The sequence below is a fragment of the Mytilus edulis genome, chromosome 4, assembly GCF_963676685.1.
Source record: "Mytilus edulis chromosome 4, xbMytEdul2.2, whole genome shotgun sequence".
Classification (NCBI taxonomy): Eukaryota; Metazoa; Mollusca; class Bivalvia; order Mytilida; family Mytilidae; genus Mytilus; species Mytilus edulis.
In genome coordinates, this window is record NC_092347.1 from 1,621,025 (window position 1) to 1,639,748 (window position 18,724).

General features: G+C 31.0%; 1 protein-coding gene across 3 annotated transcripts in view; it reads right to left on the reverse strand.

Annotated features, from left to right (window-relative positions):
- Nucleotides 1-994: 994 nt before the first annotated feature.
- The window catches only part of LOC139518712 (protein RRP5 homolog), a 54,328-nt gene continuing 36,598 nt past the window's right edge, over nucleotides 995-18,724 (reverse strand). For 2 of the 3 annotated variants that reach the window (XM_071310186.1, XM_071310189.1), the window contains 9 exons: nucleotides 18,406-18,522; nucleotides 14,914-15,166; nucleotides 14,107-14,235; nucleotides 13,428-13,496; nucleotides 12,519-12,703; nucleotides 10,613-10,781; nucleotides 3,147-3,300; nucleotides 2,576-2,741; nucleotides 995-1,909 (listed from right to left, as the gene is read on the reverse strand). In XM_071310186.1, coding sequence (XP_071166287.1) covers nucleotides 1,741-1,909; nucleotides 2,576-2,741; nucleotides 3,147-3,300; nucleotides 10,613-10,781; nucleotides 12,519-12,703; nucleotides 13,428-13,496; nucleotides 14,107-14,235; nucleotides 14,914-15,166; nucleotides 18,406-18,522 — 1,411 coding nt within the window. In that variant the 3' untranslated portion in view covers nucleotides 995-1,740. The remainder of the gene's footprint in view (nucleotides 1,910-2,575; nucleotides 2,742-3,146; nucleotides 3,301-10,612; nucleotides 10,782-12,518; nucleotides 12,704-13,427; nucleotides 13,497-14,106; nucleotides 14,236-14,913; nucleotides 15,167-18,405; nucleotides 18,523-18,724) is intronic. The other variant, XM_071310188.1, reaches the window with a different exon arrangement.

Below are 18,724 nucleotides of genomic sequence, written 5' to 3' on the forward strand. Positions count from 1 at the left end.
CATGTCCCCTATGATATGATCTTTCTAATTTAGATTTTCTCCAATTTTCACAGTCCACTGAACATAGAAAATGATGGTGCAGATGGGGAATTCATGTACTTGGGACACATTCTTGTTTGTGATAAAATCAGTGGCGGTTCCAGGGGGGGGGGGGGTTCCGGGGGTGCGCACCCCCCTTTATTTTTGCCGATCAATGCATTTGTATCGGGACATATGTTTTGCACCCCCCCTTTGCCCTGTTTGCCCTGGGTTAGCACCCCCCCTTTCGAAAATTCCTGCATCCGCCCCTGATAAAATTTAGAATGGAAATGGTCAAATGGGGAATATGTGAAAGAGACAACAACCTGATCAGAGCAGATAACAGTTGAAAGCCACCAATGGATCTTTAACACAGCAAGAATATCCCACACTCGTGAAAATGGACATCATACTTAACTTGAATACATTTAAATGTACTAGAATTATAATAATAAAGCATGCTTTATTGTCACATTATGTCAACTTCTATAAATTGCTTGGTACAGACAACACATAGGCAAAATGTATATTACAAAATAATGGTCTATTGACATTTGGCAATCATACCACATCCACCAGGCAAAACATATGGTGTCAGAAAAAAAATGATATGTTATAAGAAAGATTAGGGATCTTCATGAAAATCCTTTTGCTCTCCTGGCCATAAAAGTCAATATGAGCTTTTGTCATATTGGGCATCTTTTATTTGTCCTTTATTTTTGTCTGATGAAAGTGGCAGTACGCGAGACATAGATATTACTATCCAGCATGTAAGTCTGGCAGGTTTCGTCTGATCTTGATTTCATTTCCATGGTTCATTAGTCAATGTTTTTCAATTAGCATACGCAATAGGACAACTATATTTGGTGTATAATGAATTGTGTGTATATGTTGGTCTGACAATTTATCTGACCATAACCTCATAGTCATACTTGGTGTACACTTGTTTTATTTTGGCTATTAAAAACGAAAAAGATTTGTGTTTTTAAAATGTTGTATTTTATCAGAATATGAACACATGACAAAGTTAAATAATAATTATATGGACTTTCTTTCTAACAATGATCATTCACAATACATCAATCATTTCTCATAAACACTTTCGCTTTCTCTATTTCATCATTCAGATATCAGATTTATACCACTGATATCATTACACAACTATTAGACTCATTCTTCAATACATTATTGCAAATGAAACATTTAAATATATTTAAGGTGAAATTACAATGTTTTGTAACCCTGGAAATCTTTTATCAGATACTTGCTTCTTGAATTTTATTTTTAAATGTTGAAATTTTCTGAATTTGATGATATAAAATGAATTTTGAAAGAGGATAGAGGTGTTTTCATATAAAGGAATAGCAGCAAATAATAACTATAGCAGTAATGCCCAAGACTTAGCTCAAAGTAAATAGTTACTCATAAGACCTTAAGATAAATATGTGAAAATTAAAACACCAATGTAACCTATGTCGAAGAAAATACTGCTTAAAATCAGCATTTTCCCTCTACTTCATAAAATAGGTGCATCCTTTGATGTTATATTGATGCCATAACATTGAAAAGTTGACTAATTCATACATTTTTTTTCTTTTTATACATTTACACATTTTAAAACTTCATTTTCTTGGGGCTAATATAAGCCTTATGTTGAGGCAAAATCATCCCCCATTTTACCATAAAATGTTTATTTTCATTTAAAATATCACAACTATAAAATTATTCATCTACAAAGCCTTTAGATTCTACATATTCAAATGCTTTCTTTTTAACATAATCTGCATGCTTAGTGTCACCATGGGATTTTTCAAAGTCTAAATATTTCTTGAAGAAGAATTTCATTTTCTTGGCCGACAGCTTCATGTGTATAACTCTGTCCAGTAAATGTCTGTAAAAGAATGAAAACATAAGTCAAAATGAAGAAGAAGGGGGAGGAAGTCCTGAGCTGGTAATTCAATGGTTGTCGTGTGTTGCTGTATATCATAATTATTTTCTTGTTGATTGTCTTGTACATAAATCAGGACTATAGTCTTCTTATTTCAGTTGTTTTACATTTGCTTTTTTGTGGCCTTTTATAGCATGCTTTGGATACTGATTTTGTTCATTGTTGAAGGACCTATAGTTGCTAATTTTCGTTGTCATTTGGTCGCTTGTGGTTAGTTGTCTGACTGGTTTCAAAGAGTTCTGTGTTATGTTTAGCCTCAATATAACAAATCTACTTATAACTCTAATGAAAGGGATAATTGTAACAAATCTACTTATAACTCTTATGAAAGGGATAATTGTAATACTGTAAATTCAAAATTATTGCAAGGTTTTTATTAATGTGAATGATGTGACGGGGTGAGTATTGCAGTAATATGAACTTGCATTTTAATATCTGATACATATAGCTGTATGTAGATGTTCCTTAATCTCATAATTATTATAAAACTCGCATTTTGTCCATTTTTTTAAAATCGCAATAATTTCTGAATTTACATTAAATATATTATCCTGTGTATAGTTGACAATCAAATAGGGATAATAAGTAAAATAACAATGAGATACCTACCTTACGGCCTCTATATCAGCAGTTTTAATGACCATATCTACATACACTGACCACAGATCTGTACGTTTGGGATAATTACTTAGAATGTTCTCAAACATTGTTTTCCCTCTCTCAGGTTCTCCATGCTTAAACTCCATCTGTGCAAACTTGGCTATTATTTCTACATCTGTAATCACAATCATAGCTTTATTGTTCTGCTAAGATTCTACATGCAATAAGTTTAATCAATGTCATGCAAAGTGTAACCAACTTGCTACATAGTCAAAAAGTTCCATACTTTATAGTGGGTAAAACAAAATTCAAAAGTAGTCAAATAAGAAGTGACTGGCAGAACGTGATGAAAATTGCTTACACAGAATAGTTAATAAGACCATTGCTTACACAGAATAGTTAATAAGACCATTGCTTACTTAGTACTGTAAGTTTGATTATTTGTATTGATTTCCCCAATCTTTAATTTCATTTCTTTTTGTCTTAAACAAAAAGTGACCGATTGATAGCATGTCTCAAAAAAATTTCATGAACTTTATTTTTTTATTTAACATATTAAACAACCAGAAAGTAAACTTACGATTGTCCTTGCTGAGACTTTTCAGACTTCTTGGCAGGATTTTTCTGGCAGAATCAAATTTGCCATTTTTAAAGTGGAACAACCCAAACCCAATCCAAGGTTCTTTTTTGTATGAGAATTTCCTACACATTATATTGTAAGTGCTTTCTGCATCCTACAAAGCAATTAAACAGAAATATTGGAATTATTATTAAATAATATGAGATATAATTGATACTAGTTATAGTTTTATATGAGATATAATTGATACTAGATATAGCTTCACCTGTATGGCAAGCCAAAGTGGACAAAAAGAGCTATTTTCTAATATTAAAAAATGATTTTCTAATATTAAAAAATCATTTTCTAATATTAGAAAAGCATTTTCTAATATTAGAAAAGCATTTTCTAATATTAGAAAAGCATTTTCTAATATTAGAAAAGCATTTTCTAATATTAAAAAAGCATTTTCTAATATTAAAAAATAAGGTACTTTTTAATATTAGAAAATGCTTTTTTAATATTAAAAAATCATTTCTTAATATTAGAAAATGCTTTTTTAATATTAGAAAATCCTTTTTTAATATTAGAAAATCATTTTTTAATATTAGAAAACCATTTTTTAATATTAAAAAATCATTTTCTAATATTAGAAAATCATTTTCTAATATTAAAAAATCATTTTTCAAAGCGTCTGAATGAAAAGTAATAGCGTTTTATGACGTCATTGAATATAGTACGCCAAGTGACGCCACTGTACTAAAGACGGTTTATAGTCTACATGAGTATTTTGATTTGTCAACATGCGGCTAAAACTTGCATTTCCAAGGTTTATTTCTTTGATGTTGTCTCCACGGGCATTGAAACAATACACACGATATTGGTGGATATTTCATTATTTGAACATCATGATACAACCTTGTGTTCATTTTTATTGGAATGCGAAACTATAAACAGAATGAAAGTAGAATGGAGTATCCAAGGATCAGTCCTAGGACCCCGGTTTCTTTGTGTTTATGTAACGATATCGCCTCGTCTTAATAATATTAGTGTTGGGGTTGCAACTAGCACATTTACATATATACAATCTATATGCTGAAGGTCCACACTAAACAGCGAGACTGTATGCGGATGATGCTGTTGTCTGCTTGACCACTTACTCGGGCAATCTCAAACAACGACTGCTATGCACGAACTACTAGAAGTCCTAGATAAACTGCCGAAATGGGAAAATGCCTGAGATAGAATTTTAACGGTTCCAGCCAAAAAAAAAATAGAGGTCATCATTTACAAGAGATTGTAAAGATGGCCTTTAATGTCTTTCTTTGTACATTTACATACTCAGCTACATGTATTTGTTTTATAGTTGCTTTAGAAGTATTGATCTCATTATAGACACTTGTTAATAATTTTTCTAGACATAGTAAATTGAATTTGAATTGAAATAACAATTTTCTTCTCAATTTGTATTTCTTTTCAGATGTACAGGTAGTAAAACTCATTAATTTATTTCAACTCGCTCATTCCAACTCGCTGCGTAGCTTGCATATATGCTCAGATGCTCAAGCATCCACATCATTTTAACAATATAATTGCATGTGTTCGCAGCAGATACACAAGGTGTTATCTGAATATAACAAGGGCGATGATACGAAAATAGCGTACAACCACATCCGAAGAAGTATCATGAATATAGGTGGTCTTTCCTTTCAGATCAATTAGTTTATCATCCTCCGGGTGCATGTTTTTATGATGACCCATTGGTGGTCTTTATCTGTTTTCTGCATTTTGTAGGGTTGTTTTCTCTTTGACACATTCCCCATTTCCATTCTCAATTACATTTTGTAAAGTTTTGTCAAATAACTAATTAGGCTCCAATTATGCATGCTTTTAACTCGATTTGTATGCTTGGTTCAGTGTACAGAATTATTGTGAGAAGAACATACGTTTAGTTTGTCTTTAAGCAACTGTGTTTGTACTTAATTAAATAGTGAATTATTCAACTCTTAAGATAGTGGGAAAACTGGTAAACCAAATATAACTTTGTAAAGTTTGGCGCGTTCTCCGTAAGGTATCTGTTTGAGTGTACGAGTTCACGACAACAGCAAATGTGCTTGTAAATAGAAACAATGAAAACAGGTACATTCTTGTGACAGTGTCAATGTCAAGAGAAGAAGTCGAACTGGTTGTTAGAGTTATTTTTAATGCGCCTGTTTGCTTGAGTCCTACCCATAAGTTGTGTTAAAGAGAAACACAAATGAAAATACTTTAATACAGAAACAAATATTGTTGTATCATGAATGTGAAATTACAAATATAATCGCTTATTTAAGTAGAACATATGTATACATGGCTATTTTTGAATGATTGGTAGTTATTTGTTTGTATTATGTCCAGTGGCAAATGTTTCATGACTTTATTAAGGCGGAAACTCCGATGAAAATGGATGTACCACCAGAATGATATCGAACTTAGAATTTTCGAATTATTCTTAAATCACATTTTGTCAATTTTTATCGAAGTTTTAAACTTACAAAAGTCCTTTTTACATAAATTTTTTTTATCACTGATTGAACAATTTTACTTTATATATCAATAGTATAAACTTAAACTCGCCAATTTTCGAGTTTCATTTAAGAATTTAATGCTTCTTTTTGTAACTTCATATTGGGGTGTACAGTTTTGATTGTATCCGAAACCTCAATACGTGATCATTATTCTTTATGATGAGAGACTGCCCTGCTGTTGACATTTCCTCTTTATAGTATTATCTGTTTCTGTAATAAACTCCACAGAAAGAGTTACTGTAGTTCAAATAACTCGTCAACGATACTACAAATGAGTGTCAAATGAGTGTCGGAATTAGGGCAGGAGGGAAGGAGGTATATTTGCATCCATTTTCCCGATGCTTTGTACTTTTTGTCCATTACTCCCTCCATAATATTACTATTTTAGCATCTTGTTTTTGGCCCATTTTTCTATTCTTTATACTTTGGCTATTATTCTCTTGTTCTGTAAACCTCAATTCACACAGACCAATGGGTAATGGGTTGTCGGACCAATGGGTAATGGGGTGTCGGACCAATGGATAACAACTGGATAAAAAAGTTCCTCTCTGTCCTCTCAAAGCCCTGTCACTTAAGGTCATCTACGGCAAACTTAATCTGCCTACAATACTAGTTAGGTCAGATTCCTACTAGCGTAACTGTATTATGAATTTGTTGTTTCCTTTCCTTTCAGCCAATAGTTCGAAGACTTTAATACATCCATTGCATACATTTTTTTGGTTTAAAATGTCCTTAAAAAAATGGAGATTATTTGGCCCTATCCCCTCAGTCATGTCTACTGACTTTGAAACTTTTGCTTATTTTACATGTATAAGCTTGTGATTAGTTCAGATTAGGGGGAACCATTCGGCAGAGGACATTTTAGCGAGAGAAAAAATGACATTTTAGCGCCAAAATAAAACACAATTTAGGGCCAGATTTTTAACCCATTCAAGAGAAAATTAAATTTATCAATGCCCATTTTAGAGAAACATTTTTAACCCATTCTAACAAATAATATTTAAACAAGAATGTGTCCCTAGTACACAGATGCCACATCTGCACTATCATTTTCTTTGTTCAGTGGACCGTGAAAATGGGATAAAATTTCAAATTAAAAGTAGAAAGATCATATCATAGGGAACATGTTTCCTAAGTTTCAAGTGGATTGGACTTCAACTTCGTCAAGAACTACCTCGACCAAAAACTTTAACCTGAAGCGGGACTAACGGACGCACAGACTGTTCTTAAATGGGGCATAAAATTAAAAAAAAGGTTTAATAAACTCAAGACAGCACAATATAAAACATACCATGTTCATTAAAAAATACAGCACTGATTAAATCAAATGTTAAAAGTCCGTTCTAGTCGAATATATATCCCAGATAAAATACAGCACAAAAAGTCTAAATGGTTGAATCAATTGTTAAAAGTAAGTTCTAGTCTAGAATTTGTGTCTTAGAGGACGTAATTTTAAAGGGCTCTGGATATACCTCCTGTACAGTACTGTACATAGAATTGCATTAGGAACGGTTAATTCTTTCTCTTTATCTTGTCTAGATTGTGTAGCAAATTCGTCTTTTATCATTTGTACCTTTATATATGTTGTTATTTGCAATTTGATCATTATCAAGAAAGCGCGAATAGCTGGGTGACACTGAACTATAAAATTGCTTATTATACATGGCATGGAACGACTCTGTTCCTTTAATTGTTTGCTAAGAATTACACGAAATTTCTACCCAAAGCTTCAGTGGGAACATAGGATCTTCAGCTACATAGTATCCGGTCAGATAATCAGCGAATTTGACACATCTCTTATGTGTTTCCATGATGAACATATAAACAGCTTATAACATTAAAGGTCATTAAACCAGTATAAATTATTATTTATGGTTATATTGAGGCGATTATTATTCAACCAGGTCAGTTTTCGCTAAAATGGGCTAATGAAACTTGTGAACGAATCAATTCTGCTCTAAAATAGGCACTAATGGTGACACTAAAATGTCCTGTAGTTTAAAAAATTTCGCTTAAATGTCCTGCGCCCAACACCATTAGTGGTACATTTGTAGTTCAATGGTATTTGTTATGCTATTGTATAAGTTAACATATACATATTTATATAAGTTTGTGATTAGATCAGTTTAAGATCATAGGCAGATCCAGGGGGCCTTTGGGGGCCCGAGCCCCCCTTTTTGTGGGAAAAATTTGGTTGCTTATATAGGAAATCACTGAAGCATGACTGGCGTGGGTCCCCCTTAGGTCAGTCAGCGCCCCTCTTTTATGAAAAGTTCTGTATCCGCCATTATAGATTTACAGCTAATGATCAATGATATTTGGTTTTTAAATTTATTGTAATTTGTATCATTTAGCAAAATCTGTTTCAGTTCATTCGGACATTATTTTCTTAATTCCGTTTGGGGTTATTGAATATAAAACAAACAAGTCAAAACGTTTTGATGATGAAGATTTTAATTTTTAATATTAAAAAATGATTTTCTAATATTAGAAAATGATTTCTTAATATTAAAAAATGATTTTCTAATATTAAAAAATGATTTCTTAATATTAAAAAATGAATTTCTAATATTAAAAAATGAATTTCTAATATTAAAAAATCATTTATTAATATTAGAAATTGAATTTCTAATATCAGAAATTACTTTTGATTTTCTAATATTAGAAAATGAATTTCTAATATTAGAAAATGAATTTCTAATATTAAAAAATGATTTTCTAATATTAATAAATGATTTTTTAATATTAGAAATTCATTTTTTAATATTAAGAAATCCTTTTTTAATATTAGAAAATCATTTTTTAATATTAATAAATAGACTTTTTCTTTTTTAATATTAGAAAATGATTTTTTAATATTAGAAAATGATTTTTTAATATTAGAAAATGATTTTCTAATATTAGAAAATAGCTCTTTTTGTCCACTTTGGCTTGCCATACACCTGTACCCACTAAACCCACAGAAATTTCCAACAAATAATAATGAATCCAAAGAACTAAGATTTCTCCTTTCAAACCAGCCAAAAAGCTTTCATTATAGCTGAATACTCAGCTCAAACCAACCAAAAAGCTTTCATTATAGCTGAATACTCCTTTCAAACCAGCCAAAAACCTTTCATTATAGCTGAATACTCCTTTCAAACCAGCCAAAAACCTTATATTACAGCTGAATACTCCTTTCAAACCAGCCAAAAACCTTTCATTATAGCTGAATACTACTTTCAAACCAGTCAAAAAGCTTTCATTATAGCTGAATACTCCTTTCAAACCAGCCAAAAACCTTTCATTATAGCTGAATACTCCTTTCAAACCAGCCAAAAAAGCTTTCATTATAGCTGAATATTCCTTTCAAACCAGCCAAAAAGCTTTCATTATAGCTGAATACTCCTTTCAAACCAGCCAAAAGCTTTCATTATAGCTGAATACTCCTTTCAAACCAGCCAAAAAGCTTTCATTATAGCTGAATACTCCTTTCAAACCAGCCAAAAAAGCTTTCATTATAGCTGAATACTCCTTTCAAATCAGCCAAAAAGCTTTCATTATAGCTGAATACTCCTTTCAAACTAGCCAAAAAGCTTTCATTATAGCTGAATACTCCTTTCAAACCAGCCAAAAAAGCTTTCATTATAGCTGAATACTCCTTTCAAACCAGCCAAAAAGCTTTCATTATAGCTGAATACTCCTTTCAAACCAGCCAAAAAAGCTTTCATTATAGCTGAATACTGTGAAAGTACTTTAATTCGTGGGTATCAATTTTCGTGGTTTGAGCAATATTTACATGTTCGTGGGTTTTTAAATTCGTGGATTTTAGTTTTCTAAAAAAAAAAAATACTTGAAAAATTCAAGCCTTTAGAAACGAAGATTACAAATACTAATAGTCTGGATTGAAGAAAATTGCAAAGTAAACATTGACCGGTGTAAATCGTAGTGACAACACTAATTAACTCAAGATTAAAGACCATCAAAGGTGTTAATTAGGCCATAAACATGTCACCTAAAGAAATCAGTAACATAAACAAATGCTATAGACGTATCTTGAATTGTCAAATAATTCTTATCAAAATCAAGCCCATCATGAAATTATTATTTCCCATATGTACGAGAACTATGAGGATATAAAATGAACACTTTATCATACTAGCATATTAATACCGGAAATCTGGCTTTCATCGATAAAAAATATTTTTTATGAGAATTAAAAGATCAAGAGTTGTGCAGTTTAGGTTATTAAAGATTAAATGGGTATAATCCTGCATGCAGTTGTAGTTCTGTGACTGCTATTAGAGTATTCTCAGATTTGGGGTTATTCAATATATTCTGTAGATCATATCAGTAGTTGAACCTACATGGGGATCTTCCCATGTCTTGATTTGGACAATGGTTGTTTTATTTCGTTGGACACTTAAATTCGTGGATAAAGTCATCCACGAAAACCACGAAAATTGGTACCCCACGAATAAAAGTACTTTCACAGTACTCCTTTCAAACTAGCCAAAAAGCTTTCATTATAGCTGAATACTCCTTTCAAACCAGCCAAAAAGCTTTCATTATAGCTGAACACTCAGCTGCATTTATTTGTAGCTAATCATTTAATAATAAGGTCAAACAGCAAAATTACTGAATACTGAACATGACAGTATGACTTTTTTATGCCCCATTTATGGGCATTATGTTTTCTGGTCTGTGCGTCCATTTGTCACTCCGTCTGTCCTGCTTCAGGTAAAAGTTTTTGGGTGAGGTAGTTTTTTTATGAAGTTGAAGTCCAAACAACTTGAAACTTAGTACAAATGTTCCCTATGATATGATCTTTCTAATTTTAATGCCAAATTGGAATTTTTACCTCAATGTCACGGTCCACTGAACATAGAAAATGATAGTGCGGATTGTACTATGGACACATTCTTGTTAATATTTATTTACCTGGAACTTCCCTGCCTTGAAGTATATATTGATGAGATGTTGATAGACAGTTAAAGGTTCATTCTGTTGTAATGCTCTCTCTAGAACATTAGCCAGTTCTTCTGGTGTACCATACATGTTCTCTAAATTCAGGAATGCTACCCAAACATTCAATTTTTCTTGTTCTTCTCTACAAAAAAAAAAGAGGAAATATAATGGTTTTCATGTAACTAGATGTGTCAAAGCGACACGAATGGCCCTGTCCCAAAAAAATAGAAAAATCTGCAATTTCAATAACACATGTGGACACAAACATGATGGTAGTCTCACATTGACATGTTCATAATTATAAATTAATATCTACTTATATGTAATATAAGTATTGTTTATACAAACAGAAAAGCCATTTCAGTTTACAAGTAATTAATTTTATGATAAAGATGCTGACATCATGGATGCAATTAATTAACATACACAGACCACTTGTTATATCTTGAGGTTGATTAGTCTAACATTTGACACCTTGAAGTTACAATTGGAATCTCACTAGGAGGCACACTAATCTTTTCTTAATCAGATACATGTCACAAACAATCACTGTAGGAGAGGAAAGCAGAATATGATACCAGATTTCTTTAATACTGATTACACAATAAATAGTATATTATTTGAGGGTCAGTAGGTCAGTCTCCTCCCCCTGGATGTTAGATGTACCCAATCTGTGTGTAAAGCCAATTGCATGGTCTTTTTGTAATCAGTTTCTTGGTTCATAGCAGCCTGACTAGTTGATGGAGTTTTACAGTGCTATTATTCAATTTACCTCCCACCTTCCCCTTCCTAACACCTTCAATATTGTTTCATGACTAGAGAAACAACTCAGCTTAAACTAGTGATATATACTTTTCTTTATTTCAGTTTTTCCTTAATGGAATTTTTTCACTGGTCATTTCTAAAATTTCATTCATCCCCAAGCATTTCGGGGACAAATTTTATCAAATTTATTCCAGTGCCAGTTTGATAGACCCCTGCTACTTCACTAGTACATGGGCTATCCCCCAGGCAGACCCTTGCACTACCTGGCTGCCGATGAGACGCCTAGTCTCATCCCCTAAGTGGAGAACCCTCGCTTCACATTCCCTGGCTGGCGCATTGTCGGGCAAACAGGTTCTTCCTTACACTGAAGGTTGCAAGCTGACTTGCTCAGGCAGAAACTCAAAATTCCGTTTGTATGCTGAGTGTTTCTCAAGGGCCAAAATTAAATGATTTTTTTAATGAATATTATTATTTATTCTAACTGTCTTTCTCCTTTAAGCCAGTATGATTTGCTGAGACTATGTTTTGGTTTACACACAGAAACCCCTTATATTTGCCTTGTTTGCATTTTGCTTTGGAGCAGTTATTTGGTCTTTTTTGCTCATTTATGTGGGCTAGCTATCAAATTGCCATGCTGACTTTAATTGAGATTTGCTATATCAGGATCCCTCAACAGTTACACAAACAAAAGATTACACAACCTCCTACTGAAACTACAGAAATAATATTCCCACTATGAGACTACAAGAAATATATAATAAGAGTCTACAAGAAAATACAATAGAACATTACAAGAAACTACAATATGAGATAGCAGAATACAAACACCTTTGAAGTTTTGTATAAACTGTTAACATAACTCAGCTCAAAATGTGGACACCTATAGAAAAAAAGTCTCTATTACTGTGATTTTCAACAATTTTTAAAGTTGTAAACCCTTAATTTTTGCAAAAATTAATGGAGAGGAACAAAACTTAAACTTGATCAGTAACTCATCATGATTAACTCACAAACCAAAAATCAGCCCAATATCTGAAGGCGTTTAGAAAAAAACTCCATATAACTGTGATTTTCAACAATTTATCAAAGTCCAAAGCCTGTAGTTTTAACCTACCTAAAAGAGATGGTTTTGAGAGCTCTTTCTGCCACAGCTCTTGCTTTCTCTATCTCAGCTGTTTCTAAGTGGAATGCCATATACCTCAGCCAGACCATAGAACTATTAGGAGATTGAAGAGCAAGTCGATCAAAGTCATCTGCTGCTCCTGGAGTTATGTCCCCTACTAACTGATGTTGCTCAAACTAAAATCAGATCATATACTATTTAATTCCAGCCTTTGATTGTTGCAACAGAAAATTAAATTTTTAATACAGGTACATCAAACACCATATTTACAAAAACATGCAAAACTTGACATTTTGAAATGTTGAGACAAACAAATCAATTTGATGTCTTCCAATTCTGGGATGACATAATTTGTTAACAAAAGACCTAAAAATAACATACATGTATGTTGAGAATGAAAAAAAAAAACCATGTAAATTTTCCACAACTGTTAATCATGTTTATTGTGACCTCTAAATGTTAAAAAAAACATTTCCCATGAAATTCAACTTTCTAATGGTGATTTAGACAAACATAACGCATCAATGTTTGATAAATTTTTTTAAATACATTACAATTGTTTTACTCTTGTTTGTTGTTAGCAGAGAAATGTTCACTCTCTAATGTTCCACTGATAGCAGAGAAATGTTCACTCTTTAATGTTCCACTGATAGCAGAGAAATGTTCACTCTCTAATGTTCCACTGATAGCAGAGAAATGTTCACATTCTAATGTTCCACTGATAGGTCAAAGATTTTAAAGATTTATAAAAACAATAACTTAATAAGCTATCATTGTGAAATGTAATATTCTGGTGGATTTCATTATCTTTATTTGATAATAGTAAAGTTCTCACAACTGTGGTGAATTTCCCTTGACCACAGTATGGAAATGACATCATGACATGTAAGATTGTTTTACCTGAAACAAATTCTTTTCTTCTTCTTTCTGGTCTTTCTGTGTGGGATTTTTCTGTTTGTCTGATTCAACCTAAAGTACAAAAACATATGAGATTTCACTTGATTTAAGGTGGTACCCAACACTTTCACTAAAATAAATTTGGCTCGTTTAATTTTCATAAAATTTGGTCAAAGTATTTACTTTGACACTTAAACAAAAATATAAAAATTTAAAAAAAATTTGAACCAACCATTTTGTCAGAAAAAATACACTTGTTATATAGCAATTTGACAAACACCAATTTTGATCATTGAGAAGCTTCATATTCCCTGTACAACACAACGTAATTAAAACGTTAAGCTGACTTTACAGAGTTATCTCCCTATAGTGTTAGGTACCACCGTAATACTTTTTGTTTGAAGTCATTAAACAGCCATTTGCTTAAAAAAAGTATTTAGTTGCTTTGAGTAGGACAAATAATGCAAATGTTGTTCTTAAGTCCATTTAATAAAAAAAACACACAATCACTTATACAGCTATTAGTTACTATTTTTGGGGTCATGTTACAAAGAATAAATATACTCAGCAAGAACAACACAAATAACCAAAAAGATAAAGAATATTAAAACAACTCTATCAAAGAAGAAATCAGATACAATACATATATTCTATTGACAAATACAATGTATATAATATATACCTGAGAGTTTTCGTCCTCCTCCTCTTCATCTTCACTATCAGATTGTGTAGATCTGGTATTCACAGGAGATGTGTATTCCTTATCCCAGCACCATCCACTCTTTACTTGAACACATGGTCGATGATTCTTCTGATTTTAAAAGAAAAATAAAAGAACTGTAGGAATTCTGGTAAAAATAAGTTTATCAACACTATTCTAAACTCTTGCTGATCTAAGCCTATCATATAAACTTCATCAAAACTGACAAGTAATTTATTTGTTTGAGTGCTTACAATGTATTCGTTCATATGAATTACAATTATAGAACAACCAGTGTAAATAATAGATCAGCAATGAACTCAAACAAGACATTGATGATATAAATTTAATAACAAAAAATAACAATCCTAGAAAAATGAAAAGTAGCTGTGAGAGTACTAACAACACAATTTTCTTTTGATAAATGTTCATCAGTACTGATTTTAAAACTTGTTCATAACATTGCAGATATAATCCTCTGTCATAAATTTTATATTGTCGCCGAATGATACACTTGACAGCACTTCATACAATGAAATTTTATGTAGAATTTACAGCCAGTATTTCTATGTCTATGTAATCGGTAGCTCAGGGGATCATAAAAGGAATTACCAACAGATCAATACAGACAAAATATATAATACTCTTAACCAAACTTTAATTATGATACTTGTAGTTCTTATGTGAAGAATGAGCCCTGCAGAATGGTTTATTTGGCAGTGTCAGTAGCCATCAGTCTGAACTCTTCTATACCACTGTGTAAGTTGTTCATCCCTTTTAGTTTCTTACCTGTGAAGAATAATTATCTTCAATTCCACTGTCAGAGTCAACTGTTCCTTTTAATTTCTTAGAATTAGATATTTCTGAGTCTGAAAGTTTTCTTTTACGGTCTAATTTTTTCACTTTAGTCTTTAGCATTTTATTATTTTGAGCCGTGTTTTCTTCTAAAGAATCTCTTCTTTTCCTTTTGAATTTGCCTGGTTTTGGTTCTTCAACACCAGTGTCACTTTTCTTAAGTGAAAGTTCTACTTTCGGAGATTTACTGAAATGAAATCATAAGAATAAGTTAATGTAGGAGTTAAACCGGTTAAAACTTTGAAATGGAACTGAAAATAAAATCCAAACATTGGCAAACTTTCTGGAAAATTTAGTTACATTTTCAGACCTTCCATTTGTTAAATCTTAAGTTACATTTTCAGACCTTCCATTTGTTAAATCTTAAGTTACATTTCAGACCTTCCATTTGTTAAATCATAAGTTACAATTTCATACCTTCCATTTGTTAAATCTTAAGTTACAATTTCAGATCTTCCATTTGTTAAATCTTAAAATCCCATTTGTTAAATCTTAAGTTACAATTTCAGATCTTCCATTTGTTAAATCTTAAGTTACAATTTCAGACCTTCCATTTGTTTAATCTTAAGTTACAATTTCAGATCTTCCATTTGTTAAATCTTAAGTTACAATTTCAGATCTTCCATTTGTTAAATCTTAAGTTACAGTTTCAGACCTTCCATTTGTTAAATCTTAAGTTACAATTTCAGATCTTCCATTTGTTAAATCTTAAGTTACAATTTCAGATCTTCCATTTGTTAAATCTTAAGTTACAATTTCAGATCTTCCATTTGTTAAATCTTAAGTTACAATTTCAGATCTTCCATTTGTTAAATCTTTAGTTACAATTTCAGATCTTCCATTTGTTAAATCTTAAGTTACAATTTCAGATCTTCCATTTGTTAAATCTTAAGTTACAATTTCAGATCTTCCATTTGTTAAATCTTAAGTTACAATTTCAGACCTTCCATTTGTTTAAACATAAGTTACAATTTCAGACCTTCCATTTGTTAAATCTTAAGTTACATTTTCATACCTTCCATTTGTTAAATCTTAAGTTACAATTTCAGATCTTCCATTTTTTAAATCTTAAGTTACATTTTCAGACCTTCCATTTGTTAAATCTTAAGTTACAATTTCAGACCTTCCATTTGTTAAATCTTAAGTTACATTTTCAGACCTTCCATTTGTTAAATCTTAAGTTACAATTTCAGACCTTCCATTTGTTAAATCTTAAGTTACAATTTCAGACCTTCCATTTGTTAAATCATAAGTTACAATTTCAGATCTTCCATTTGTTAAATCTTAAGTTACATTTTCATACCTTCCATTCGTTAAATCATAAGTTACAATTTCAGATCTTCCATTCGTTAAATCTTAAGTTACAATTTCAGACCTTCCATTTGTTAAATCTTAAGTTACATTTTCAGACCTTCCATTTGTTAAATCTTAAGTTACAATTTCAGACCTTCCATTTGTTAAATCTTAAGTTACAATTTCAGACCTTCCATTTGTTAAATCATAAGTTACAATTTCAGATCTTCCATTTGTTAAATCTTAAGTTATATTTTCATACCTTCCATTTGTTAAATCATAAGTTACAATTTCAGATCTTCCATTTGTTAAATCTTAAGTTACATTTTCATACCTTCCATTTGTTAAATCTTAAGTTACAATTTCAGACCTTCCATTTGTTAAATCTTAAGTTACAATTTCAGACCTTCCATTTGTTAAATCATAAGTTACAATTTCAGATCTTCCATTTGTTAAATCTTAAGTTATATTTTCATACCTTCCATTTGTTAAATCATAAGTTACAATTTCAGATCTTCCATTTGTTAAATCTTAAGTTACATTTTCATACCTTCCATTTGTTAAATCTTAAGTTACAATTTCAGACCTTCCATTTGTTAAATCTTAAGTTACATTTTCCGACCTTCCATTTGTTAAATCTTAAGTTACAATTTCCGACCTTCCATTTGTTAAATATTAAGTTACAATTTCAGACCTTCCATTTGTTAAATCATAAGTTACAATTTCAGATCTTCCATTTGTTAAATCTTAAGTTACATTTTCATACCTTCCATTTGTTAAATCTTAAGTTACAATTTCAGACCTTCCATTTGTTAAATCTTCAGTTACATTTTCAGACCTTCCATTTGTTAAATCTTAAGTTACATTTTCAGACCTTCCATTTGTTAAATCTTAAGTTACAATTTCAGACCTTCCATTTGTTAAATCTTAAGTTACAAATTCAGACCTTCCATTTGTTAAATCTTAAGTTACAATTTCAGATCTTCCATTTGTTAAATCATAAGTTACAATTTCAGACCTTCCATTTGTTAAATCTTAAGTTACATTTTCAGACCTTCCATTTGTTAAATCATAAGTTACAATTTCAGACCTTCCATTCGTTAAATCATAAGTTACAATTTCAGATCTTCCATTCGTTAAATCTTAAGTTACATTTTCATACCTTCCATTTGTTAAATCTTAAGTTACAATTTCAGACCTTCCATTTGTTAAATCTTAAGTTACAATTTCAGATCTTCTATTTGTTAAATCTTAAGTTACAATTTCAGACCTTCCATTTGTTAAATCTTAAGTTACAATTTCAGACCTTCCATTTGTTAAATCTTAAGTAACAATTTCAGACCTTCCATTTGTTAAATCTTAAGTTACAATTTCAGACCTTCCATTTGTTAAATCATAAGTTACATTTTCAGACCTTCCATTTGTTAAATCATAAGTTACAATTTCAGACCTTCCATTTGTTAAATCATAAGTTACAATTTCAGACCTTCCATTTGTTAAATCATAAGTTACAATTTCAGACCTTCCATTTGTTAAATCTTAAGTTACATTTTCAGACCTTCCATTTGTTAAATCATAAGTTAAAATATCAGACCTTCCATTTGTTAAATCATAAATTACAATTTCAGACCTTCCATTTCTTAAATCATAAGTTACAATTTCAGACCTTCTATTTGTTAAATCTTAAATAACAATTTCAGACCTTCCATTTGTTAAATCTTAAATTACAATTTCAGACCTTCCATTTGTTAAATCATAAGTTACAATTTCAGACCTTCCATTTGTTAAATCTTAAGTTACAATTTCAGATCTTCTATTTGTTAAATCTTAAGTTACAATTTCAGATCTTCCATTTCTTAAATCTTAAGTTACAATTTCAGAGCTTTATTTGTTACCTTTTAAGTTACAATTTCAAACCTACTATTTATTCAATCTTAATTTAGAATTTCAGACCTACCATTTGTTAAATCTATGATTGTGAGGAAGTTACATGTAACAATTTTCAACTTAAATATTAAAAGTTGAGCACATAACTTATCATAGAACTCCAGATATAAATGTATGTGAGACCACATCTATATAATAAGTTAGTGAATACTTTTAATGTAAATTTCTATAAAATGTATTATTTACCTTAAAACTTTGACTGTAACAGCCTTTCCGACTGGTATTGTTGTAAGATCTTGTACACTATGATCTGATACATGTGACTTAGAGACTGTTCCTGATACTCTTCCCTGATTGGCTAAACTAATATACAGAAAATATACATCAAGTATCAAGATAAGCTACTTGAATTGAGTAAATAAAAGTTATTTGGTCCACACAAATTTACATTTGCATAAAGTTAAGTTACCAAAACCACCTCAATTGACCACCTTTTGAGTAAGTTAAGTTATTCGGATCATAAAATTTCTGTTCTGTGTAAAATTAAGTCACTAATATCACATAA